The following is a 27,335-nucleotide window of genomic DNA, read 5'->3' on the forward strand; positions in this document are numbered from 1 at the left end:
CCGTGTAGCTGGGACCACAGGTGCCGCCACCACGCCCGGCTAATTTTTTTTTTTTTTTTGTATTTTTGGTAGAGACAGGGTTTCACCGTGTTAGCCAGGATGGTCTCGATCTCCTGACCTCATGATCCGCCTGTCTTGGCCTCCCAAAGTGCTGGGATTACAGGCATGAGCCACTGCGCCTGGCCCGGATGTTTTCTTAAGAAGGATTACACCCCATTTCAATTCTCCAGTATTCCTGAGACGTGGCTAACTCTTCGGACAAAGATTCTTGGTTAATTCTAGAGATGATCTTCGGGGCATTCGTCATGTGGAAAGTTTTCAGGTTGCTTGCTTATTACGGGAAGCTTGTAATAAAATCAATCTGGGTTTTCAGCTTATTTGATGGAAGCCAGGTCTACAAATGTAGCAGATTTTAAAGTGTTCTCTCAAAGTGGAAAGAATGCAGGTTCTGGCATTCCTCCCACTGAAGCGGAGCTAATGACAAGTTTTGGGAAACAGTATTGGAATCAAGGGTGGCCAGAAAAATTGATTGCCCTGGGAGGTGAACGCAGGGAGCTGTGGATGTATTTAAATGTGAGTCACATGACTAGCTTCTACTAAGGCAGAAGCAAAACATGATTTCCTTTAAATGATTAAACTGAGTGAATTCAAGAAAAATCTTGTTTCCCTCTAAATGTTGTTGTTCTTTGGGGCTTAAAGAGTTTCAAGATGAGATTTGTTTTCTTAAAAACTTGTTATCAATAGCTTCCAAATGAGACACATCTGTGAACTTAGTGCACCAAATGACATCTGTGTTTGGCCCCACATCCTACACCTGGATGGTTAAAATGGCCCATCAAAAAAAGGTGGGGGGAGAGGCCAGACATGGTGGCTTATGCCTGTAATCCTGGCACTTAGGGAGGCCAAGGCAGGTGGATTACCTGAGGTCAGGAGTTCAAAACCAGCCTGGCGAATATGGTGAAACCCTGTCTCTACTAAAAATATGAAAATTAGTCGGATGTGGTGGCCCGCACCTATAATCCCAGCTTCTCAGGAGCCTGAAGCAGAAGAATCGCTTGAACTCGGGAGGCAGAGGTTGCAGTGAGCGGAGGTTGCAGTGAGTGGAGATCGCACCGCTGCACTCCGGCCTGGGCAACAGAGCCAGACTCCGTCTCAAAAAAAAAAAAAGGCAGCAGGGATCATAAATATTTTCTTTTTTAAATTTTTTTTCTTTTCTTTTCGCTTTTTGTTTTGTTTGTTTTTGGTTTTTTTTTTTGAGACGGAGTCTCTTTGGTTGCCCAAGCTGGAGTACAGTGGTGTGATCTCGGCTCACTGCAACCTCCGCCTACCGGGTTCAAGTGACTCTCCTGCCTCAGGCTCCCGAGCAGCTAGGACTACAGGTGCCCTTCACCATGCCCAGCTAATTTTTGTATTTGTAGTAGCGACAGGGTTTCATCATATTGGCCAGGCTGGTCTCGAACTCCTGACCTGAAGTGATCCACTTGCATCAGCCTCCCAAAGTGCTGGGATTACAGCCTCTTTTTCTTTTCTGTCTCTCTCTTTCTTTCTTTCTTTTTTCTTTTTTTTGAGACAGAGTCCCGCTCCATTGCCCAGGCTGGAATGCAATGGCGCGATCTTGGCTCACTGTAAATTCCACCTCCTGGGTTCAAGTGAGCACGCAGGCTAATTTTTGTATTTTTAGTAAAGACGGTTTCACCATGTTGGCCAGGCTGGTCTCAAACTCCTGACCTCAAGTGATCTGCTCACCTCAGTCTCTCAAAGTGTTGGGATTACAGGTGTGAGCTACCACGCCCGGCCAGATTATAAATACTTTCTTGTTCTTTTTTTTTTTTTTTTTTTTGAGATGGAGTCTCGCTCTGTCGCCCAGGCTGGAGTGCAGTGGTGCGGTCTGGGCTCAGTGCAACCTCCACCTCCCGGGTTCACACTATTCTCCTGTCTCAGCCTCCCAAGTAGCTGGGACTATAGGCGCCCGCCACCACGCCCGGCTAACTTTTTGTATTTTTAGTAGAGACGGGGTTTCACCGTGTTAGCCAGGATGGTCTCAATCTCCTGACCTCGTGATCCGACTGCCTCGGCCTCCCAAAGTGCTGGGATTACAGGTGTGAGCCACCGCGCCCCGCCTCCTGTTCTCTCTTAATAATAAAAATAAATGGATGTGAATTTGAGTCCCTTTTTTTTTTTTTTTTTTTTTTTTTGAGACGGTGTCTCGCTCTGTCGCCCAGGCTGGAGTGCAGTGGCCGGATCTCAGCTCACTGCAAACTCCGCCTCCCAGGTTCACGCCATTCTCCTGCCTCAGCCTCCTGAGTAGCTGGGACTACAGGCGCCCGCCACCTCGCCCGGCTAGTTTTTTGTATTTTTTAGTAGAGACGGGGTTTCACTGGGTTAGTCGGGATGGTCTCGATCTCCTGACCTCGTGATCCGCCCGTCTTGGCCTCCCAAAGTGCTGGGATTACAGGCTTGAGCCACCGCGCCCGGCCGAGTCCCATTTTTATAGCATTTTCTTAGGCATAAGTTTTTTAATGTCTACTCCTGAAGTGATAAAATAGTAAAATTTCAAGTCTGTGGTTGGGAGAGTTTAGCCGAAATTCCATTTTCACAGTTATTCTGGAATCCAATCAATCAGGATAAGAGTGAATGTCAAGTCAAGAGAGGTGAGTTAAACCCAGGACTTTTGAATTGCCCTGTCTTGGAAAGGCTGGAATTTAAAGTTGCAGTAGGTGGGCAAGGGAAGGAAGTAATCACACCTAAGTAAAATACAGGACCAACCAACAGGAAGGCTTGCTGAGTTTGGATTAGGCAGCTTTGGAGCGTTTTCTACTCTGGGTTGTGGTTAGTTCACTTAAAAAGAAAAGCGGTTAAGGAAGAAAAAAAAAAAAATCCAAGACCAAAAGTTGGACTTCTGACCTCCATCAGGTATTTCCTTTTGCTTCTTTCCTGGGGCGGGGGGCGAGGGTGGGGGGGTGCTCTGCCTTTCTCCCTCATTTTTAAAGTTTTTCTTTCCCAAAAGTAATGACTATTTGGGGGTTTTGATGAGGCTCAACCTTCACACATCCAGTCTCCACTAGGGCAACAGAGGGAAGGAGAAGGCTGGAGGGGACAGTCGGTGCCCAGAGGATCGCCCCTTCCCTGCCGGGGCGTCTTAGGTCTGGCGGACACTGAAATGTCGGGGCGCACTGACTGCCGGATCCCGCGAAGGCAGCGCACGCAGCCCTGGGGGTCTTCCCCTGCCCGCCCGCCCCGCGCATCGCTAGGGGGCTCAGGCGCTGGGAAGTCCCCCACGCTCCCGCAGCCTCCCACGGGCCCCCGGAGCGTCGTCTGGGGAGCGTTTCCATAAATGAACAAACCCAGCCGGGGCCCCCGCGTGTTCAGCAATTCCACGCGGCCGGTACAGGGCTGACCCGAGGGCGGGGAGCGAGGGGGCCCGTGGGTGGGAGTTGAGGGGTTGCAGGGGGAGACCCGGGAGGGGAGGCCGCGCCCGCACCCGGTGCCCCTCGCCTAGGGCCGGTGTGGGCCCCCTCGGGGCACCCGTGCAGCCCCTGCCTCGCCCGCCCCTCCCCAGGCTCGGGTTCGTACCCCCGCCTCGGCGCCCTAGCCCCTGGCCGCGGCCGCTTCCCGGGCCTCGCCCCGCGCCTACCCCTGCAGCCCGCCCCGGCCGCACCCCCCAGCGTCCCCGCCCCCGGCCGCGCCCCCTCACCGGGGCCTGCTCGGCGGTCCCGGAGGCGGCGGGCGCGCCATGGGCAGCGGCAGCAGCCGGAGCGGCCGAACCTTGAGGCGGCGGCGCAGCCCCGAGAGCCTCCCCGCGGGGCCGGGAGCGGCTGCCCTGGAGGGCGGGACCCGGAGGCGGATGCCGGTGGCCGCGGCCGAGGCCCCGGGGGCAGCGGCGGAGGCGGCGTCCGGCCGCGACCCCAGCCCCGTGGCGCCCCCCGACGGCAGGGACGAGACGCTGCGCCTTCTGGACCAGCTGCTGGCCGAGTCGGCGGCCTGGGGCCCCCCGGAGCCTGCCCCGCGCCGCCCAGCCCGGCCCCGACCCACAGCGGTCGCGGGGAGCGCGGTGAGTGTGGGAGCCGCAGGGCCTCGGGGGACGGCAGGGACCCCACTCGCCGACCGCGCGTCCCCGCCCCAGCCCTGGGCGCCGGTCGCGCTGCGCCCCCTTCCAACCTCCGACCTGCGTGTCCCCAGCCGCCCCGGCCTCCCCGTCCCAAGGCCCCCGGGTTTCCTCCCTCTCTGCCCCGTCTCCGGGTCTGTGTCCAGGCCTCGGAGCGATCACGCTGGGAGCGGCCGGGGAAGGACACCCCTAGGCGCAGCGCGCCGGGCTCCCGGCTCCCCTCGGGCCTGCGCCCCCGCCTGGCCTTCCCGGGCCGCCCTGGAAAGGGGCGCCAGGGGTGGTGGCACAGCCGCCAGACGGTGGCTCAGAAGCGCCCTGCCGCGCCCACCGGTCTGGATCCTCCCCTTGCTGGGAAGGCAATTCTCGTGTTACTGCTGTTTTTAAGATGCTGCAGAATCTCTTTTGCGCTTCCTATTCTCTCTCCCTGAATACTCGTAGTAACAGTCCTGCTGTTCTTAAAAAAACAATAAAACGAGCACTCTGGTTTGGCAACCGTCTTCGCTCCAGCAGAGCTGAATGAACAAGATCTTTAACATCCGCTCCCGGGCTCGGGGAGGATGCCAAGGGCCGCGTCCTCTTCCCTGGGGTCCCGGAGGCTTTGCTTAGCAGCCGCTGGGGGCCGAGGGAGATGCCTTCCTGGGTGGCCAACACACTGTGGAATCCTGAAAAGGCCCCAGGGAGGGTGGGGGAGAGGGACAGCCCCAGGCGACAGTGCACAGAGCTCTCTCCCTCCGGCCCTGGTTCCCTGCTACCCTCCCTTAGGTCTTTAAAAAGGAAAAGCGAGCTGCAGTGAGTAGGGCTGAATTATATAACAAGATTCCTTTAATACCACATCAGCCTGCTGTTATATAACACTGACTGGCCAAGTAGCTGAGAAATTTGGGGGGAATTCACACACAGCAAGGAGGCAGTTACTTTTAGTGTTCATTTTCAAGTGCTTTGGAAACTCAGAGGTGAAAATGAGAGGCAAATAAAGAGTGGATGTTGTGCGCTCTGATTTGCTGATATTCATCATGGTGACTGCTCGTTCTTTAAGTCACTTTTCAGCTATCCTTTGAGCACCGATCCCACTATGGGCACTAGGGATGAGGCCACACGGCGTAGCCCTTGCCCTAAAGTCTGCAGCTCAATGGGGGAAAGTAGAAAGCAGGGCGATGAGAGATATGTATCGAGAGGCCACAGGAGAAAGAGGCTAATCCCAAGGGAGGCAGGGAGGCATTCCCGAAGGGATGAATTTGGAAGTTGTCCTGAAACTGGAAGGGTCTGTGGATGTAATTCAGGCAGCAAGTTCTGTGCAGAGAGAGCCTCATGCCTAATATCACTGGTGGCTGGGCCAGCTGGTACCCGGGCATAGGTCAGAGAGGTCTTAAGAGAATATGCCAGGCTGCAGTGCGCCATGCCAAGGGTATTCCACGTTAGCGAGTTTAGATTACTATGAAAGCTCTGGGTATCTGAAAGGTAAGGATTGTGACAGTTTGTGTTTTAGGAAGGTCACACCAACAACTGTGGGGAGGATGAACTGAACAGAGTCAGACTAGGGATAACATGACCACCTGTGTGTGTAGGTAGGGAAGTCTGCAATGGTCCAGGTGGCCAAGTCCTGAACCGAGGCAGTGGCGGTGAGAAACTTGCAGAGGAGACGGTTTCAGGAAGTATTGAGGAGGTCAGCCAGCTGCAGTTGCCCTTCTGGGTGTGAACTGTGTGTATCTTTTTTTTTTTTTTTTTTTGGAAAGGAGTTTTACTCTGTTGCCCAGGCTAGAGTCCAGTGGTGTGATCCCAGCTCTCTGCAACCTGTGACTCCCAGGTTCAAGCGATTCTCGTGCCTCAGCCTCCTGAGTGTCTGGGATTACAGGTGCCCACCACCAAGCCCAATTTTTGTATTTTTAGTAGAAACGGGGTTTTGCCATGTTGGCCAGGTTGGTTTTGAACTCCTGACCTCAGGTGACCCATCCACCTTGGTCTCCGAAAGTGCTGGGATTCCAGGCGTGAGCCACCTCACCCAGCCGACTGTATGTATTTTCTGCACCATAAATGTTTCTTGATTGAATGAATGAATCCTAGAATCACAGATTATTCGAGCTGTAAGGGAGCCCTTGGGTCCAATTCATTATTTTCAGATAATGCCTACATACTACAGATGTGCGCCACTACACCCAGCTAATTTTTGTATTTTTTTTTTTTTTTTTTTTTTATTTTTCGCCCAGGCTGGAGCGCAATCTCAGCTCACTGCAACGGGGTTCACACCATTCTTTCAGCCTCCCATACAGGCGCCCACAACCGTTGCCACCGTGGTCTCGATCTCCTGCTTGTGTCTTGCCTCCCAAACTGCTGACAGGCTGAGCCACCGCGCCCGGCCAAATTTTTGTATTTTTGATTCATGTTGCCCAGGCTGGTCTTGAACTCCTGACCCCACCCCCCCCCCCCCTCCCCGGCCTCCCAAAGTGCTGGGATTACAGGTGTTAGCCACTGCACCCAGCCAATAACTACTTTTCGTTTCTTTAGGGAGAAAGGAGGAAAGGAAACCTTTTATGGCTTCATAACTATCTAGCATTTTGGAGGAGAGCCATATTCTTCATAAGAAAACATCAAATTTGAGTGACAGTTATTCTTTTTTTTTTTTTTTTTTTTTTTTTTTTTTTTTTTTTTTTTGAGACGGAGTCTCGCTCTGTCACCCAGGCTGGAGTGCAGTGGCCGGATCTCAGCTCACTGCAAGCTCCGCCTCCCGGGTTTACACCATTCTCCTGCCTCAGCCTCCCGAGTAGCTGGGACTACAGGCGCCTGCCACCTCGCCCGGCTAAGTTTTTGTATTTTTAGTAGAGACGGGGTTTCACCGTGTTACCCAGGATGGTCTCGATCTCCTGACCTCGTGATCCGCCCGTCTCGGCCTCCCAAAGTGCTGGGATTACAGGCTTGAGCCACCGCGCCCGGCCAGGAAGGCTCTTTTTACAGCACAGCGGTAGTGGATGGCAGTAGGGATGGCACTGCTGGACATGGAATTCACCAGAAAATCTTAGTCCCAGAATGGGCTGGATAAGAGGAGGTTTTGAGCATTAGATGCCTTCCTCAAATTTGAAGGAACCCTTGGAGAAGAAATTTTGGTTTGATCAAGTAGACATAGATTCAGTATTTTAATTTTAATTTAATTTTTTTTGTTGTTTTTGAGATGGAGTCTTGCTCTGTCGTCCAGGCTGGAGTGCAGTGGCATAATCTTGGCTCACGGCAACCTCTGCCTCCCGAGTTCAAGCAATTCTCCTGTCTCAGCATCCTGAGTAGCTGGGACTACAGGAGCACGCCACCACGCCTGGCTAATTTTCTTGTATTTTTAGTAGAGACGAAGTTTCACTATATTGGTCAGGCTGTTCTTGAACTCCTGACCTCAGGTGGTCCGCCTGCCTTGGCCTTCCAAAGTGCTGGGATTCAGTATTTGTTTTTTTTTTTTTTTTTTTTTTTTTTTTAGAGACGGAGTCTTGCTCTGTAGCCGGGCTGGAGTGCAGTGGCCGGATCTCAGCTCACTGCAAGCTCCGCCTCCCAGGGGTTTACGCCATTCTGGCCTGCCTCATGGCCTCCAGAAAATCTTAGTCCCAGAATGGGCTGGATAAGAGCTGGGACTACAGGCGCCCGCCACCTCGAACCCGGCTAGTTTTTTGTATTTTTTTAGTAGAGACGGGGTTTCACTGTGTTAGCCAGGATGGTCTCGATCTCCTGACCTCTGTGATCAAGCGCCCGTCTCGGCCTCCCAAAGTGCTGGGATTACAGGCTTGAGCCACCGCGCCCCGGCCTTCCGTGGGATTCAGTATTTTTACTAGCAGGTAGTAATTCAGACTGTTTTCCTCCCTCTGCCTATAAACCTGGGTCACTCAAGATCAAGGGAAGTACGTTATCTGAGACTTTTTCTGTTTTGCAAGAAACAAATAGTGTCCTCTTCTTAGGCTGAAGGACTCTGTCATCCACCATTTTTGGGAAGGTTCCATTTGCTGTAGCCATGGAGCATCCAGATAATTCTTTCTTGCCTGTTACCCTAGCCAGGACTTTCCAGTAATCCTGGCATGCAGCTGCTATGGAACTCACAGGGTAAAGAGAGCAGTTGCAATGAGTGCCTGGTGGGACAGCAGCTCCACAGAAGGACGCCAAGTTGATGGGCAACTTAATAGACTTGCAGCGAGAAAAGTCACTGTCCTGAAGACGGTGACTGTCTGCCTGCGTTCAAGTCTGTAGCAAAGAATACAAATTTAAGTGGCAATAAGTAATATTTCCATCGATCCAGGGGACAAGAAGAAAGGGTGGTGCAGACCCCCAAAAAGCTCATACCCGTGTTGGGAAGGGGTGCGTAAATGAGTGTTTGCAAGTTTCCGTGAAAGCATGTTGCAGAGGCATGTTCCGGTGCGTCTGCACACGCAGAGGCGTGGGAATCCCACCCGAGGCGGAAGTCTTCCAGTGGATCTGGTGTCTGAGTTGGTTCTGAAGGATCACTAATGTGTTCCAGCAGTTGACAAAGGGTGGAGCTTTCCATAAAGAGGAAACAATGTGTAGAAAACCCCAGAGGTCCAGAAGCGATTTTTTTTTTTTTTTTTTTGAGATGGAGTCTCACTCCGTCTTGCCTAGGCTGGAGTGCGGTGGCGCAGTCTCAGCTCACTGCAACCTCCTCCTCCTGGGTTCAAGCAATTCTCCTGTCTCAGCCTCCTGAGTAGCTGGGATTACAGGCATGTGCCACCATACCTGGGTAATTTTTGTATTTTTAGTAAAGACGGGGTTTTGCCATGTTGGCCAGGCTGGTCTCGAACTCCTGACCTCAAGTGATCCACCCGCCTCAGCCTCCCAAAGTGCTGGGATTACAGGCATGAGTGACCGCACCCAGCCCAGAAGCGCTTTTGAACAGCCTGAAGTTTCTGTGCCATTCAGCTAGGCGATGTTGGAGAGCAGAAACCAACGAGACAGGTTTGGATCCCATTTTCACAGGATTCCAGGCTAAGAGGTTGAACTGTCCTGTAGGCAGTGGGGAGCTAGGTGAAGTTTTCTGTGTTTCATTAGTTTTAAATGTTTATTTTAAAAATTAGACGAGGTAATACACAGGCACACGACGGGACATTGAAAAGATGCACTGCAAAGAAAGTTTCCCTTCCTCCTTGTTTCCCAGCTCTTTCCCCAGCTCCCCACTCCAGAGACAAGCAGCTTCTCAGTTTCTTGTGTGTCTTCCCAGCCTGTGTAATAAAAGGATACACAGTCGCGGGGGAGGTTGTACTGGGGGAGACTGCATGGAGGGGGGGGGACTGCATGGGGGCAGGAGCCCAGGTAAGGGAGGAATTCAGGTAAGAGGTGGAGGTGAGGTGAGCCACTGAGTGTGACAAGCAAGGGAAAGCGAGTTTCTAGAAAGACTCCAAGATTCCCTGCTTGTGTGGTTGAGATCAGAACGCCATTAACGAGATGGGCCTAGTTTTGTACAAGTTGAGTTTTGAGTCCTAGGTGGATCATTTCCGTAGGCTGTCCAAAATTCCTGTCAACCGCAAAAAGTGGTTGGAGCTGGAGCTGTCATTTTGTGGACATCAGCATTTGGATAGTGGCTGATGCCATACCAGAGTACAGCTGCTGAGGGAGAGCGTGTGGATGGCTGGGGAAGGATGCCAAGCCCGGAACATGGAGAACATCAAAAACTGAAGGAAGAATTGTTGTTTCTGGAGTTCTATAGAAAGAATAGGATTTGAAAATGTTAGAAGCCCAGTGCCTCGATGGCGGGGAGGAGCGGCCAGCTTCAGAGGCTCTCTCCCTTCGTGGTCCCTGGCTGCTGGCTGCTGGCTGCTGTAGGTGATTAGAAGCCTGGCTGCATCACGGTCAGGGGTACAGCCTCACGTTTCCTGCCCTGCTGAGACACCGTGGTGGCTGCTGCTGAGTACTGGGCACAGCAGGGTGTAGAAATGCCGTGGACAGGACGATGCTGGCTCATGCACTCTTTGAGAGATGCTGACCAAGAGCTCTTAGCCTTGGAGCTTTGAGTCCCATAGGACTAGGGCAGACCCTAACTAGACTCCGGGGAGGAGGGTCAGAGCAGGGGTTTGTGCACAACAGAGGCCCTTCTGCCCCTAAATGCCGTGAGCCCATTACCCCGCAGGGAAAGCAGCCCCCTGCCCAAGGCCACCCATTCCGACTCCCATCAAGCTCTGTTTCTTAATGGTAAATGGCCAGACCGCTGTCATTTCTTGATATTGCTGAAATCTCAGATGACTTGAGCTTAAGGGACCTCATGGATGGTTCTGTCCCACCTTCTTATTTACATCGGAGGACTTTGGGGCCCAGCAAGGAGTGGGAGGATGCCTGTGTGCAGGTCAGACCAACCGCAATCCACACCTTGCTAGCACGGACAAGTCTCTCAGACCCTGAGTCCAGTGACAGCCTCTTTGGGTCTCCCTTGCCTTTTTCCCTGTGGCTTTGGAAACACCTCCTTCAAGGCAAGGCCTTCCCAGTGGAGGCAGGCCCTGGACTGGCAGCCCACAGCCAGGGGGGTTTCCCAGAGCCCCTTGTCGTGTCCTTGTCATGTTAGCCATGCAAGACAGGTCTCATCGCAGAGCCCACCTGCACCGCTCCCACACATCTGCACTGGTCCCCCACGCAGAGCCCACCTGTACCACCCTCCCACGCAGAGCCCACCTGTACCGCTCCCCCTCAGAGCCCACCTGTACCACTCCCACACACAGCTAGCCTGTACGGCCCCCTGCCCCATGCAGAGCCCACCTGCACTGCTCCCACACATCTGCACTGCTCCCCTGCACAGACCCCACCTGCACCATCCCCCCAGCGCAGAGTCCACCCACACCACTCTCCCACTCAGAGCCTGCCTACACCGCTCCCCGACGCAGACCCCACCTGCACCGCTCAGCTTCTGTTGCCTGCAAAGCCCTGCAGTGGAGCTTCGGGAGGGCACTGGGACCTTGGCCTCTGTGTGGGGAGTACAGTGCCCTCTGTTGGTGAGCAACAGAATGCGACTAGCAAAATTGTGAAAGCTGGGTCAGGTCCAGGAGAGCCGTTGTAGGAGCTTCTCTACTGTACATGTTCAAGTTTCCTTAAGAAAACATAGAAAAGCCAAACAAACCAAACCTGGGCTTCAAAGAAGGATAATTCTTAAAGAAGAAGGGGGAAGTGTATCCATATGATGAAATAAAAGGAATGGAATTGTTCTGTCAATTACACATACAACTGGTATGTGTGCATACGTACATAGAAAGCTGCTAAAAATTAAGAGTCAATGGAAGAACTCTTTCAGGAGAAGGAATCCACTGCATATTTTATTTTTGGTAAATATGCAGTGGATTTTCTAAAAAGTAACCTTTGGGCCGGGCATGGTGGCTCACACCTGTAATCCCAGCACTTTAGGAGGCCGAGGCAGGCGGATCACCTGAGGTCAAGAGCTCGAGACCAGCCTGGCCGACATGGTGAAGCCCCATCGCTACTAAAACTACAAAATTAGTAAGGTGTGGTGGCGCAGATGCCTGTAATCCCAGCTACTCAGGAGGCTGAGGCAAGAGAATCACTTGAACCCAGGAGGTAGAAGTTGCAGTGAGCCAAGATTGTGCCATTGCACTCTAGCCTGGGCGACAAGAGCGAAACTCCATCTCAAAAAAAAAAAAAAAAAAAAAAAAAAAAAAAAACCTTTGAAACTTTAATTTTCACAAAAACTTTGGTTTTAAGAGTCAAAGACTTTAAGAGATGATCTTATTCGGTTCTTTCTCATACGTTTTCTGCTTCTTGTTTAGCTGTGGTTGGTCTTTCCAAAGCCCCCCTAGAATCTCGAGGGATGACACCCCTCGCACGTACACAAACATACACATACAAACACGTGCACTTGCACACTCGACCTGAGCTCAGCCCAGTTCCCAGGGCCCCAGTCCAGGTGCCGCCGGCTCCCCATGTCCAGGTGTCTCAGTGACCTGCAGGTGGAGGCAACCCCATGGAGGAGCCCGTGTCTGCAGGAGGCTGGAGCCACCAACTGGGGCTGCTGTGTCTTCGCTTTTCATACCAGCTCCCCCTCGCTGCTTCAGCAAGCTTGTGTGTTCTGGGAGTCTGATGCTTTTTCCATCTGAGAAAGTCAAGTTAAAGGCTTAAACAAATTGGCCAGATAAACGGCCACACAATAAAATCTCAGGCACAGAGAAAAACACAGGTGAAAACGACAGAAACAGCAAGCCTGAGCCATCAGGGAAATTGCTTCCTCCTGCACCCACGCTGGGGGGCTGTTCATGCATTGGATGGCATGCCATCCTTAAGGCTGCAGTGTCTTCTTGTTAGTAGCGAGCAGTGCAAAGTCAGGTCCCTACGCCAGGCATTCCAAGCCCCGTGCTGCAAGGGTCCCGCCACCATTTCAGAAGGGCAGCAGCAGGCAGCTCAGTGTCCACCCTGACAGGCCCTGGGCTTGGCTGGGTGTCCTGCCTTAGCTTTAAGAGGTTCTCAGAGCCAGGCGCGGTGGCTCACGCCTGTAATCCCAGCACTTTGGGAGGCTAAGGCGGGTGGATGGCCTGAGGTCAGGAGTTCGAGACTAGCCTGACCAACGTGGTGAAACCCCGTCTCTACTAAAAATACAAAAAAATAGCTGGGTGTGGTGGCAGGCACCTGTAATCCCAGCTACTCAGGAGACTGAGGCAGGAGAATCGCTTGACCCCAGGAGGCAGAGGTTACAGTGAGCCAAGATCATGCCACTGCACTTCAGCCTGGGTGACAGAGTGAGACTCCATCTCAAAACAAAACAAACAAAAAAAGGTTCTTTAAGGCGGGTGGATGGCCTGAGGTCAGGAGTTCAAGACCAGCCTGGCCAACATGGCGAAACCCGACCTCTACTAAAAATAGGAAAATTAACCAGGCTTGGTGGCACACACCTGTAATCCCAGCTACTCTGGAGGCTGAGGCAGGAAAATCGCTTGAAACCTGGAGGCAGAAGTTGCAGTGAGCTGAGATCACGCCACTGCACTCCAGCCTGGATGACAGCAAGACTCCATCTCAAAACAAGTAAAAAATTAAAGAGGTTCTCCATCTCAACCCATTTACACAACAGCATGGGGAGTGCACGATAGAGGTCAGGGCAAAGCCACACCTGTCAGAGGGTACTGGGCTGGGCTGGGAGAGGAGGGCACCCTGGGGAGCTCCTTGGCGTTGAACCAAGTACAGCAAGGCCTGGAAGGTGAGGAGAGGGGAGCGTGAAGACGCTGCTGTTGCGATCTCTTCTCACCCTTGCACTCCCCCTCCTCACCTGCTGAGCATTCACAGTGACCCAGGATATAGAAGTGTGTGACTTCAGGGTGTGTGTTTGGCCTTGATTTTGAATTCTTTTTTTTTTTTTTTTTTTTTGAGACGGAGTCTCGCTCTGTCGCCCAGGCTGGAGTACAGTGGCGCGATCTTGGCTCACTGCAAGCTCCGCCGCCTCCCGGGTTCACGCCATTCCCCTGCCTCAGCCTCCCGAGTAGCTGGGACTACAGGCACCCGCCACCGCACCTGGCTAATTTTGTGTGTGTGTGTTTTTAGTAGAGAGGGGGTTTCACCGTGTTGGCCAGGATGGTCTCGATCTCCCGACCTTGTGATCTGCCCACCTCGGCCTCCCAAAGTGCTGGGATTACAGGCGTGAGCCACCGCGCCTGGCCGATTTTGAATTCTAACAGGGGACATGAGCTGTTGGATCACCCAGCCTCTGTCTGGCTTCAGTGACAGGCATCTCACCGCCTCCTGGGGCAGCCTCTCCCTCACAGGCAGCTCCAACTTAGCCCTCTGTGTTGAACACAACCCACCTCCCTGTAGTGCAGACACACTGAGCCCCTGGGACAAGCAGAAGTGTGGCCCATTTACACATGAGCTTTTCAGATATTTGGGGCAGCTACTCTGATCACTCAATTTATGTCATGGAAACTTTGGACTTTGACAGGTTGCTTTCTGGTCTTATTACACATTATCCGGAAGTTTCCACTGCCTTGCATTCCTAGGTTAATTCCATTAGGCTCATGAAACCTGTATCTTCTATGATTTAAAAAAAAAAAAATTTTTTTAATAGTTTTTTCGGCCAGGCGCAGTGGCTCATGCCTGTAATCCCAGCACTTTGGGAGGCCGAGGTGGGTGGATCACAAGTTCAAGAGATCGAGACCATCCTGGCCAACATTGTGAAACCCCGTCTCTACTAAAAATACAAATACTGGCTGGGCGTGGTGGCAAGCACCTGTAGTCCCAGCTACTTGGGTGGCTGAGGCAGGAGAATTGCTTGAACTCGGGAGGCTGAGGTTGTAGTCAGTCAGGATCGCGCCACTGCATTCCAGCTTTGTGACAGAGCAAGACTCCGTCTCAAACAAAAACAACAACAACAAAATAAAAATAATTTTTTTTTTCTCCAGAAAGGGTAATAGAAGATAAACTCTAAGTCTTTGTATATCTGAAAATATCTTCATTTTCTTTTTGTTTTTTTTGTTTTTTTTGAGATGGAGTCTCACTCTGTCACCCAGGCTGGAGTGCAGTGGCGCAATCTCACGTCACTGCAAGCTCTGCCTCCTGGGTTCATGTCATTCTGCCTCAGCCTCCCAAGTAGCTGGGACTACAGGCACCCACCACCACGCCCGGCTAATTTTTTGTATTTTTAGTAGAGACGGGGTTTCACTGTGTTAGCCAGGATGGTCTCGATCACCTGACCTCATGATCCACCCATCTCGGCCTCCCAAAGTGCTGGGATTACAGGCATGAGCCAGCGCGCCTGGCCATCTTCATTTTCTTAATACCTGATTAATAGTTTATTTGGAATTAAAATTCCGAGTTCAAAACAGCTTTCCCTTATACCTTTGCAGCCATTATAACAGTGGCTTCCAGCGTCACTGATGAGCAGGTGAGGCCACCTGACTCTTGGTTTCTTGTAGGTGGCCCGTCTCCGCCTGCTCATCCCTTCCTGGAGACTTTTATTTATTTAATTTTTAAAAATTAAAAACAAATTTTTTTTTGAGACAGAGTCTCGCTCTGTCACCCACACTGGAGTGCGGTGGTGCAGTCTCAGCTCACTGCAACCTCTTCTTCCTGGGTTCAAGCAATTCTCCTGTCTCAGCCTCCCCAGTAGCTGGGATAAGAGGTGCCCGCCACCACGCCCTATTAATTTTTGTGTTTTTAGTAGAGACAGGGTTTCACCATGTTGGCCAGGCTGGTCTGGAACTCCTGACCTCAGGTGATCGACCTGCCTCGGCCTCCCAAAGTGCTGGGATTACAGGTGTCACCCACTGCGTCTAACTGGTTCATCTTGATTATTCTTTCATGCGCCCTCCCCCTCTAAATGTCTGTAAGTCCTTTTACAACCATTTATATTTATGAACCAAAAACTGGTTGACTAGCACATACAGCTGGAGTGGGTTTCTTTGTAGTCGTGTATACCTATTTATCCAAAAGTTTTTTCCTTTGAACAGAAAGATCTTGCAAGCTCTAAGAAGTTGTAAGCTCAACCCAGGCACCTCTTATGTTTGCAACCTAAATTCTCATCACCTGGATGGTCCAAAATACTTCAAAGTATAGATTTAATTTAAAGTGGTTTCAGACTAGGGATGCCTGCTATGTGCCTGGCAAAAGCAAATGCATCCCCTCTCTGGAGGAAGGCCTCTTAGGCCTCAAAGAATACCCATAGGGAATTTTTCAAGGATGACAAGCTGCAAATGACAAAAAATAACCAACTCCCCAAAGAACCAAGTGAAGACTTAGAAGAAACAATAAACAAAAATATACCAATGAAGAGCTCAGTTACTAAGATCACCAGACACAAATTATAATCAACTGCGTTTATTATGTTTAAAGAAAATACCTGCAAAGGACAAGGACTATAAAAAGTGACCTAGAAGATCTGAAAAAGAACCAAATAGGACATCTGGAAATGGAAAATATAATAAGCAAAATGAAAGATATCAATGGTATGGGTTTAACAGGTTAGACAGAGATGAAGAGAGGATCAGTGAGATGGAGAGAGGGAGATAGAAATGACCCAAAACACAACGTAGAGAAACAGGACCTGATAAAAGATAGCTGGAGAAGAAACTACAGCAAATAATCATATTCGGTCATGATGTGATGGAAACTTTTTCTTTCAATAAAGGATTAAGATGGAGGTGACTGTCATCATCACTTCTTTTCACTGTGCTACTGGGGGTGGAGGTCCCAGCCAGTGCAGAGAGGTTAGGGAAAAAATGCAGAAGGACCAGAAAGGGAAAAATCAAATGGTCATTATTTCCAGATCATGTGAATGGGAAGTAAGAAAATTCAAAGGAATCCATAAATTACTAGAACTAATAAGAGAGTTCAGTCAGACTGCTAAGCGCAAGATAAATTCACATATCACTGGCCAGGCCCAGTGGCTCATGCCTGTAATCCCAGCACTTTGGGAGGCTGAGATGGGAGGATCGTTTGAGTTCAGGAGTTTAAGACCAGCCAGGGCAACACAGTGAGACCCCATCTCTACAAAAAATGAAAAGTTAGCTGTTCATGGTGGCACAAGCCTGTAGTCCCAGCTACACGAGAGGCTGAAATGGGAGGGTTGCTCGAGCCTGGGAGGTGGAGGCTGCAGTGAACTATGATCAGGCCACTGCACTCCAGTCTGGGCAACAGAGCAAGACCCTGTCTCAAAAAAAAAAAAAAGAAAAGAAAAAATTTAAAAAAATGTATATATCTCAGTCATTTCCGAAGCATCAAGCAGGCAGAAGATTTTATTTTAAAAAGATAACATTACTGGCTGGGCACGGTGGCTCACGCCTCTAATCCCAGCACTTTGGGAGGCCGAGGCGGGCGGGTCACCTGAGAGGTGAGGAGTTCGAGACCAGCCTGGCCAACATGGGAAAACCCCATCTCTACTAAAAATACAAAAATTAGCTGGACGTGGTGTCAGGCACCTGTAATCCCAGCTACTTGGGAGGCTGAGGCAGGAGAATCACTTGAATCCAGGAGGCAGAGGTTGCAGTGAGCTGAGATCACGCCATTGCACTCCTGCCTGGGCAACAAGAGCAAAACTCTGTTTCAAAAATAAATAAATAAAATAAAAAGAGATATCCATGGTATCTCTATAGGGAAAATGATAACTTCTTAGAAGACACTAAAGGAGTGCTAAATGGATAGATATTCCCTATTTATAAATTTGAAGACTCATTATTGTAAAGCTGTAAGTCCCCCTGAAATGATCTATAGTTTAATACAACCCTAAAAAATCCCCAAGGTTTTTTTCCCCCAAATATGACAGGCTGATTATAATACATGTACAGATGGTCCCTGATTTTGATGATTCAACATAGGGTTTTTCCACTTTGCAACGTTTTCTTTGGGCCGTAACCCCATGGTAAACCGAGGAGCACCTGTACATGGAAGTGCCAACAGCCAAGAATCACTGAGACTCTCTTGGAAAAAGAAAGAAGCTGGGAAGACATGCTTTAGCAGACAGCAAGACTTGCCTGATGCCAGGAATGAGACAGGGTGATTCTGGCACTGCACAGGTTGGCACGTGGACTGCTGGACCATAGAATCCACGGCAGCCACATGCTGTGTAGACACATCCTTGCCTTATGAAGAGAAAGTGCTGCAGGGGGCAGGGAGAGAGTTCTAGGCAATGTTTAGAGTGGGGTCGGGGTCGTGTGGTTCCTGGAGGTGACACATGGCGTGTCCTCGTGCTAGGTGGCAGTGGGTCACATGACCCCTGGAGGTGACACACAGGGTGTGTCCTTGCTAGGTGGCAGTGGGTCACATGACCCCTGGAGGTGGGTGGCCGTCTGGGAGGCAGCGAGTCTGGCCCTGGCTCTGCCACTTGCTCTGTGCGTGAGCTTTCCGAGACACTTTCCTCTTACAGCCTCCGTTTTCTTGCCTGTGCAATGAGTGAATGGAATTGGACAGCTCGAGAGCCTTTCCAGCTCTGAGGCTTATGGATCCTGGGTTGAAAGTCGTGGCCATTGTCTGTCCACACAAAACCAAAGCCTTAGGCAAGCTGCACTGTTGACAATCTTTGAATGTCTCTTCGTTCCATCTTTCTCAAGGTGTCCGCAGAGCAGAGCACAGAGGGCCACCCGGGGAGCGGCAGTGTCTCTGAGTAAGTACTGGGGAGACACATCTCTCCCAGAAGCCATGGGTTCTTTTCGTTGACTCCAGCCAGCCTCAGAGCCCTCCTGTCCCCCACACTTTCCTCCAGGTCCTCACGAGGTTTCCAGAGGCAGCTTCCTCTAAATACAAAGCCCTAGACCTCAAGGGAAGGTCCTGCCAAGGAGACTGCAGAAGGCTCACAATCTCACCACAGCTTTGCTCTTCCTCCTAAAAAAGGCCATGACCTGGATCAGACCAGGGCATGCCCAACCCATTTCCTATTTGCACCTTAACTCATTCGAAATTATTCAGGTGCCATACTGTGCGCTATGGCCGGATCTAGGAACAAGACACAGCCTTTAAGGAACTCGCAGCCCAGGGCCAGCAGTGGGCCCACCTGCAGCTCCCCGGCATGTTACCAGGGAACCATGCTGAACACCCTTGAAGGTAGCAAGCGAGGAGCCTGGTCTCATTTCTTCCTTTAAAATCCCCCAGCCCCAGCGCCCAGGCCTTGTCTGTCTGCTCCAGGGATGACTTTCCACCCCAGGCCAGTCACCCCCTTGGCTTGCTCACCTCCAACTAATGTGGTAACGGGTCACTGGGAGTGGGTGATTGTCAAGTAAGAGTGTGGGAGTGAAAAAGGTTGGAAATGTTAACCATTGTCCTTCATTACAAATTATTTTGGGACAGGAACCCTGCTGGACTCTCTTATTTACCAGACACTGGGAGGTCCCACCCTGAGCCCCACAGCGGTGCTGAGGGGTTCTGAGGGCTGCAGTGCAGGGGCTGGGACTGAGGCCCTACCCAGGAGGGGCGTGGTCTTGGGAAATGCAGGCAGCAAGCTCCAGGGGACGTCAGAACTGGTGTTTTAACACAGCTTGAAGGGGCTTGGCCCAGTGGCTCACGCCTATAATCCCAGCACTTTAGGAGGCCTAGGCGGGCGGATCACTTGAGGTCAGGAATTCAAGAGCAGCCTGGCCAACATGCTGAAACCCTGTCTCTAGTAAAAAAATACAAAAAAAAAAAAAAAAAAAAAAAAAAAAAAAGGCCGGGCATGGTGATGTGCACCTGTAATCCCAGCTACTCCGGGGGCTAAGGCAGGAGAATCACTTGAACCCAGGAATTGGAGGTTGCAGTGAGACAAGATCATGCCACTTCGCTCCAGCCTGGGTGACAGAGGGAGAATCTGTCTCAGAAAAAAATAGATAGATAAATAAAAATAAAAATATAAAAATAAGATGGCTTGAAGGACGTACAGGAGTTGGCTGAGGAGAGAGGAAGGAAGGAGCCTCCTGGGACACTGTGTGTACAGGCGGGGGAGGTAGGAGGGAATGGGGGAGGGAGGAGGGAATGGGGGAGGGAGGATTAAGGTGTTGGGAGGGTTTTGAATGCCGAGCGGAAAAGGCTGGCCATTGTTCCCAGTAGAAGGCTGTGGCCAGCTCTGGGCAATGTTAGAAGCCACTGCAGAGCGGGAGGTAGTAAGGATGCCCGCGCAGCTCTGCCTCTGCCCTGTCAGCAGGGACTTTAGAGTTTCCATCAGCCCAAGGAATTTAGGATTAAATCCTACCATGAACTAATTAACTATTATTTCCTCTGACTTTTACACATGCACATTCCAGGACTCCCCTCAAATTTCCGTTACTGCCACTCACCAGTGGTACTTCACTCATTCAGTATACTTTATTTATATATTTTTATTTTTTTAAATTGTTTTGGGATAGAGTTTTGCTCTTGTCGTCCAGGCTGGAGTGCAATGGTACGATCTCGGCTCACTGCAGTCTCCGCCATCTGGGTTCAAGCGATTCTCCTGCCTCAGCCTCCCAAGTAGCTGGGATTACAGGCACGAGCCACCCTGCCCAGCTAATTTTTGTATTTTTTGTAGAGACGGGGTTTCACCAAGTTGGCCAGGCTGGTCTCGAACTCCTGGCCTCAAGTGATCCGCCCGCCTTGGCCTCCCAAAGTGCTGGGATTATGGGCGTGAGCCCCCGCACCCAGTCTTTTCATTCAGTATACTTTAATGGGAGTCTCCCTGGGTGCTGCCCTGGGTGTGGAAGTGCCCAGGGCTCTCTCAGCCCCTCCAGTGCCGTGCTCCCACCAGAAAGGAAACCCCGGGTCCCAGCAGGCCTGCCCCAGGGTCAGGGCTGGCAGCATCTGCCCTGTACCCACTGTGCTTCTCGCTGCCCACAGCACAGCACCTGGCTCCTGTGGCAGCCGCAGACCCTGTAGGCCAGTCTCAGCCCTGCCGGCGTGCAGCTCTCGGGCACCAGTGCCTCGCCCTGTGGCTGTGACAGTGTCCTGCCCTTCAGTCTCCTCCCTCCAGTGTCACCCTCGCCCTCCCAGGCAGGGTCCTTCCAACAGTGTTTCAGGGTGGAGTTGCTAATGTCTGCCGCTGACTCTGGGATGCATCAGAAAATCAGATGAAGAAGTAAATAAGTATGTGATAAAGTAAATATACCAAGTTGAACTTAATTGTTGAATCTACAAATTTTAACTTTTCAGTATGTTTAAAATTTTTCATAATAAAATACCAAAGAAGAAACCCTTCAAAGCACAGTTTAAACATCTCCCTCATACTCTACCCCCTTCCTGCTCAAACTAGTGTCCCTTCTCCCGCATGGTGCAACTTCCCAGCCCTCCTACAAGTGGCCTCTCCTGTAGTAGGTCCACGTGATATGGCCCTGCCCTGTCCCCTCTCTTCAGGCCTCATCACAGAAGGAATCAGATTTGCCTCTGGTCCCACATGTGCGCCAGGCACATAGTAGCATTTCATAGACCCTTGTTGACAGGATTGTTTAATGTCAGCCTGGGGCCTGTGGGCCTTGACCCCACTGCTGACCATCCTGACAATGCCAGGTCCTCCCCAGGGAGGGCCCTGCTGAAGCAGGAGAGGGGAGCAGCTGTGCCGGAGGAAGTCGCTGCTTCCCTGAGCTTTTGGCTGGGCCATCCTGACCTGAAGTCTGTAAGGACAAGGTAGTGGAAGCCCAGGGGCCCATGGAGGGGAACACAGGGGTTCTAGAAACTTCTGTCTGCAGCTGCTGCTGAAATTCACCTATTGTTCATTCTGCAAATGCTTGTTGAGTGCCCAGTGTAAGCCAGGCCTTGGGCCAGACACATTGGTGTCTGAGGTGAGAGAGATTACTCCTCCCCATTTTCCTAGTGAGTAAACTGAGATCCAAGGCAGGCTGTCCCCACGTTGCGGAGGCAGCAGATGCTAGAAAATTCTAGACCCAGCCAGGTGCAGTGGCTCACACCTGTAATCCCAGCACTTTGGGAGGCCGAGGTAGGTGGATCACCTAAGGTCAGGAGTTTGAGAGCAGCCTGACCAACAAGGTGAAACCCCATCTCTACTAAAAAAATATATAAAAATTAGTCGGGAGTGGTGGCACATACCTGTATTCCCAGGTACTTCGGAGGCTGAGACGGGAATCCCTTGAACCCGTGATGGGGAGGTTGTAGTGAGCTGAGATCGCAGAGTGCGCCACTGTGCTCCAGCCTGGGTGACAGAGCAAAACTCCGTCTCAAAAAAAAAAAAGAAAAATAAAAATAAAATTCTAGACCCAATAGAATAACACAAATGTTCTTGCCTCATTTAACGTGTGGGTTTCTGAGGCCCAATTACAATGAATTTGTTCTCTCTGGAGAAGCGTATTGGTGTCTTTCCTTGGAGTGATTCTCCTTGGAAAGTTCTTTTTCTTTTTAAGAAATGTGTGACTTTCAGCCTGGGTAACATAGGGAGACCTCATCTCCACAAAAAATACAAAAATTAGCCAGGTGTAGTGGCACATGCCTGGGGTCCCAGCTGCTCAGGAGACTGAGGTAGGAGGATGGCTTGAGCCTGAGAAGTGGAGGCTATTGTGAGCTGTGTACTTCAGCCTGGGTGACAAAGCAAGATCCTGTCTAAAAACAAACAAACAAACAAACAAAAGCATGACTTTAGGAATCCTGCTGATGGAAAACCTGACAGTGAATGAGAATTTAAACAAAGATTCATTTCTTGACTCCCTCAAGAGTGGGGAGGGAGACTTCCCAAGAATCCCTTTAGGATCCATTTTTCCCTTTGATCTGTGTGCCCCACCCAGGTAGGGGGAGAAAGAGCTTACGGCCCCACCTGACTCTCCAAGCCCCACCCGCTGCCCCATGGTGTTGGTGGAGCGTTGCCAGGCAGACAGGGCAGGGGTGGCTGTGGAGCCCAGTGGAGCCTGACTTCTCACAGGCCCTGGACTGTCTGCCGTCCTGCCCACCCCAGCCCCGGGGCCGCCCGTCAGCTTCCCACGTGCCAGTCCCTGCTCTTTCTCCCCAAGATCCCAGCTACAGGGCATGTCAGGTGCTGAGTGAGACAGGATGAGTGAAGAGAATGGCTGTGTGACCCTGGGCGGCCACCTCCCTCAGGGCTCAGCTTCACATCCACAGGCAAGTGGGGGGCTGCCTGGTGAGCCCAGAGGGGCTTTTATTCCTGTGGGGGTCCCTAGGCCCAGAAATGCTGCTTGGGGTTCCTGCTGACCAGGAGACCCTGTTGCCCTTGAGGGTGTCTGGGCGTCCCTTGCCCATTCCTCTTCTTCCCAACAATCCTCAGGGGAGTTGAGCCCAGGAGGATGGTGGGGAACAGGAAGGGCAGTGGCCGGGCTTCTCTGTACTGGGTGCTTTGCTGGGCCCTTACTCTGTTTTTTTTTTTTTTGGTTTGTTTGTTTTTTCTTTTTTGAGATAGGGTCTTGCTCTATTGCCCAGGTTGGAGTGCAGTGGTGCAATTTCAGCTCATTGCAAACTCCACTTCCCAGGCTCAAGTGATTCTCCAGCCTCAGGCTCCTGAGTAGCTGGGACTACAGGCATGTGCCACCATGTCCGACTAATTTTCATACTCTTTGTAGAGACAGGGTTTCACCATGTTGGCTAGGCTGGTCTCAAACTCCTGAGCTCAAACCAATCCACCTGCCTCGGCCTCCCAAAGTGCTGGGGATTATAGGCATGAGCTACTGCATTGGGCTAGGCATGAGCTACTGTGAAACTAACAGCATCGCAGTGACTTCTGTTGAGTGTTTCCTTAGTGCCCAGCTCTGTGGTAGACATACCGCTGGCAGTGCCTGATCCAACCTTCAGGCCAGCCTCGTGGAGTAGCTGCTAGGTTTTATCCACAGGGGCATGAGGCCTGGTACACGCCTTGCCCACAGCCACACAGCAACTGCGTGGCTGAGCCAGGTGAGATCTGCCTGCCTCCAGATAATCTGTATTTCCACTGTGTCTCAGGGCTGCAAGGAACACGTATTGCCTTCAGTGCCTTCGAGGACAGGCAGTGTGCCAGGAGCCCTGCAGGCGTCAACAAGGACCACACAGCTGTTTCTGCACACCGGCTGCGGGCGGTGATAATAAGTACAGTCCCTGGAGCCAGCTGGGCAATAGGGGCATGACATCTCCGGGGCATGGGAGGAGTGTGTCCCCTGAACGCCTGGAGGCCCACTGCTAGATTCCGATCCTTCCTGGGGAATGAAGTCAAGTGGCTGTGCCAAGGGCCCAGCTCTTGCCCTGAGTTCCGAGAGAGCCAGACGGGGACCCGGAGGCTGTGCTCTGAGCATCAGTGGGAGTGCAACCACAGAGGGACTTTTGAGTCCCTCTGGCCCAGCCCCCCAAGCTCGCAGATGGGGAACCAGGTCGGGAAATGGGGGGCGGCTCGCCCCAATGTCTGGCAAGTGGCAGAGCAGTTGGCGGTGTTCCCCTTGCCCAGAGTCGCTGGCTGGCCACCGGGAGGGCAGCGTCCCACACCTGGCCGTGGGCAGCTGGCCTGCCTTTCCTGGACCCTGTCAACTGCAGACCTGCACACCTCCTTCCGAGGCAGCATCTCCAGCCTGACCGAGGCTTCACGCCCTGCCCTGGGCTCCAGGACTCCCTCCTGCAAAGGTCCGCACATTTCAACACAACCGTGGCAGTCCGGGGACAGTTAGCACCACCCAGGTGTCCACACAGTCCACAAGGTCTGGGAGAGCGGGACGAGCTGGCAGGGTCCAGGCTGGTGGAGCCACTTTCTGGAGCCCAGGCAGCAGGAGCAGGAGCTCTAGTCTCAGTCCCTCTCAGCTAGGCTGCCAGGTGGGTTGAGGGAGTGGCAGGATCCTGAACGTGTGGATCCATAAAACGAGCAGCTCCTGTGAGACCCCAGAAGGTACGGGCACAGACCGATGTCCGCAAGCAACCAACATGACAGTAATTCCCTTTTATTTTTTATTTATTTTTTTGAGACAGAGTCTTACTTTGTCTCCCAGGCTGGAGTGCAGTGGCTCATTCTCGGCTCACTGCAACCTCCACATCCTAGGTTCAAGCCATTCTGCCTCAGCCTCCCGAGTAGCTGGGATTATAGGCACCTACCACCCCATCTGGCTAATTTTTGTATTTTTAGTAGAGACGAGATTTTACCATGTTGGCCAGACTGGTCTCCATCTCCTGACCTCAAGTGATCTGCCCACCTCAGCCTCCCAAAGTGCTAGGATTACAGGCATGAGCCACTGTGCCTGGCCGTGATTCCCATTAAGGCTGTGGTGTGCTGGATTCTATGTCATATGTTGCCCATGCATTATCTTATGCCTCAGAACGACTCATGAATAAAGTTGTGTGCTTGAGAACAAACTCGGAGGCTCAGAGATGCACTGGCCTTGCCTGAGGTTGCCGCATGGGTGAGCCGCAGAGTTGGGATTCAAGCTCGGGTCTTCCCAGCCCAGAGCCTGCCCTCCCTCAAACAGGGCAGGTGCTGGCTTCCACTCAGCGCAAGGGCTCAGTGTTGTGGGAGATGAAGCGATCGCAGCAGAGGCCTGCTGGTGGCTGTGTGCTGGGCGAGAGAGCCACAGGGTGTCCCAGGGCAAAGGCTTTTGGTTGGTGTTTCAGGATGGGCCCACCAGGAGCCATTGTGGTGGCCAGGGGAGATGAGTGTGAAGGCACCATCCTGCCTCCTGACAGCCCTATCCCATTTCTGGCCCACAGAGCTCCAGGCAGTAGTGGCAAGAAGCCCGAGAGGCCGGCAGCCATCTCCTACGACCACGCGGAAGAGGGGCTGATGGCGAGCATCGAGCGGGAGTACTGCCGCTGAGGACAGCATGCCCCGCCAGGCCTCGGAGGCACCTGCTGGCTGGGGCACCCCCTCCTCGCCCAGAGCTCTAGCAGGAGCTGAACCACCTCCAAAACGCAGCCACTCCCGGATATTCAAAGCTGACCTTGCAAATCCACTTTCCGACCGTGCTGACCTGGGCCAGCCACTGGTGGTCATGGTTGCTGGTGGGGGCGATTAGCTGTGCAGACCCACAGGTGCGTGGGCCCGGGCCACCGGCGCCTCCTCCCCAACACGGGGAGCCTGCCCGGTTCTCCTGGAGCCTGAAATGCGTGCGCATCTTGGCTGCCCGCTCTCCACAGTGGGGAGGGCTCACCAGGCTTGGGTGACACAAGCGAGCCCCTCCTGGCATCCGCGCCACAGCACTTCCGGAAGGTTCCGCTGTGGAAGGTACACCCGCGCTGCTCCCTCAGTCTCAGGCCCATCTCTCCAGGGGTGGCCGGGTCAATTTAGAGCTTCTCAACTTTAACTCCCTAATGAGCAGGCTGGGGGTGCTGTTGACATGCAGGGCCTGAGGTTCCCTACGTCTAACCAGCTCCCAGCCGAGGCCCAAGCTCCGAAGCCCCAACTGCACTTTGAGGAACGAGAATCCCAGCTTTGATCTGCCTTGCAGTGGGAGGTAGAGCGCGTCACTGCCTCTCTGGGCCTCAGTTTCCCTCTCTGGAAAATCAGCTCTGGCAGCTCTTGGAGGCCCTTCCCAGCTCTGACAATCTGGAACTGCACAAGCCCAGGCTACCACTACTGTTCCCCCACCCTAGGCACAGCACCGCCTTCCCTGTGGGCAGCCAGCGCCCAGGTCCCACGGGGAGAGGGTCTGCCTGACACTGGCTTTCCAGTTCTCCCTCTCACAGGCAGCCTGGCCAGTGCCTACGGGGCTTTTAAATTCTCTTCCCGCCTAGGTGGAAGGTGGGAAACCACAGCAGTAAGGCAGGAAGAGCCTTGGAATGTTCCTGGTTGACAGATGGGAAAACTGACCTGCCCGGGACGCCCTGGGAACAGGGGGCGGAGCTCCGGCGAGAGGGGACTCCTGTGTGGGCGGGCAGGTCTGGAGTCTGGGCCCAGGTGCGGCCTGCTGGGGGACAGCTCCGGGGGAGAACTGCGGGGAGAACAGCGGTCTAGGGAGGCAGGAGGCAGGCGGCAGGCTCCTCCCCAGCAGCCTGGAGGGCATCAGGACAGAGGGGGAAGGAGGAAACAGCGCGGCTTCCGCTGAAACCAGTACAAGCCTGGTTATCTGGCTTGACCCGCCAACACGGAGGCCCCCGCCACCGTTTTCTTTTTCCCCCTGAGAAGAGCTCCGCTCCCACGTCCTTAGAACACGGCAGAGCAGGAGCATCTCAGGAATCAACGCCAGCTCCTTGGCGCTGTCCACAGACCCACAGGCCTGCTGCGGCCATTCGCAAACGGGCATTTCCTTGAACTTTTGAGAGTGCCTTTGACCAGCTGTTCGCAGCTGGGAAACTCCAAGTTTCGAAGTCGGAGCTTGGAGCGGCCCCGCAAGGGCATGGCTCAAACCCTCCGCAGAGCTGGGAGCCATTGCTCGTGCAAGCCCAACCGATTCTTTTGATATAAAGATGGAAGTCTTTATATCAAATACATCTTTTAAAATAAGTTAACATTTTATTTCTTACCACCAGATGGATAAGGCTTTGAATTTAATCATGTAAATGTTTATAATTTTATGTGATTTTGTTAAAATGGGACGCTTTCAATTGGTTTCCAAGAAAAAGATAATACCTCTGCATTTTCTGGTGGAAAACGCATGATACCCTTAATGAGATCAACGTGTTACAGGAAAAAAATTCCAAAAGTAGTTACAAGCTACATCAATGTCAAAGTAAATGCACTTCAAAGCTAAGAAGTCACAGGAATTGTTCTCAGGTCTTTAAAAAAATTTTTCCTGAATTCAGGAAGTGTCTTCTGAACAGCAGCTAGCCAAATAAAGTGGTATGTGTGTACTGCAGCTGCAGGTGAACTTAAAAATAATAATAATAATAAAAAGAACAAATAAAGCAGTGTGTACCTGCCGCTGAGCCGGCTCTGTCTCTGTCCTGTGAGATGGAGGGGCTGTGTCTGGAAGTGGAGGCGTGGACGTTGCTGCAGCCTGCC

General features: G+C 52.2%; 1 protein-coding gene across 1 annotated transcript; it reads left to right on the forward strand.

Moving 5' to 3' along the window:
* The first annotated feature begins 3,545 nt into the window (after positions 1-3,545).
* On the forward strand, positions 3,546-26,510 carry CYS1 (cystin 1). Its single transcript, XM_050753970.1, has 3 exons — positions 3,546-4,051; positions 18,103-18,155; positions 25,106-26,510. The coding sequence occupies exons 1-3, from the start codon at positions 3,734-3,736 to the stop codon at positions 25,209-25,211; spliced, it is 477 nt and encodes a 158-aa protein (XP_050609927.1). The 5' UTR covers positions 3,546-3,733; the 3' UTR covers positions 25,212-26,510.
* Positions 26,511-27,335: the final 825 nt, after the last annotated feature.

Source organism: Macaca thibetana, chromosome 13 (genome assembly GCF_024542745.1).
Source record: "Macaca thibetana thibetana isolate TM-01 chromosome 13, ASM2454274v1, whole genome shotgun sequence".
Classification (NCBI taxonomy): domain Eukaryota; kingdom Metazoa; phylum Chordata; class Mammalia; order Primates; family Cercopithecidae; genus Macaca; species Macaca thibetana.

Bases quoted from the DNA above. Each gene is read 5' to 3' on its own strand.
- CYS1 (XM_050753970.1), top strand. From the start codon at position 3,734: ATGGGCAGCGGCAGCAGCCGGAGCGGCCGAACCTTGAGGCGGCGGCGC. The intron at 4,052-18,102 runs GTGAGTGTGGGA...ATCTTTCTCAAG, and splicing joins CAGCGGTCGCGGGGAGCGCG to GTGTCCGCAGAGCAGAGCAC. The intron at 18,156-25,105 runs GTAAGTACTGGG...TCTGGCCCACAG, and splicing joins GGGAGCGGCAGTGTCTCTGA to AGCTCCAGGCAGTAGTGGCA.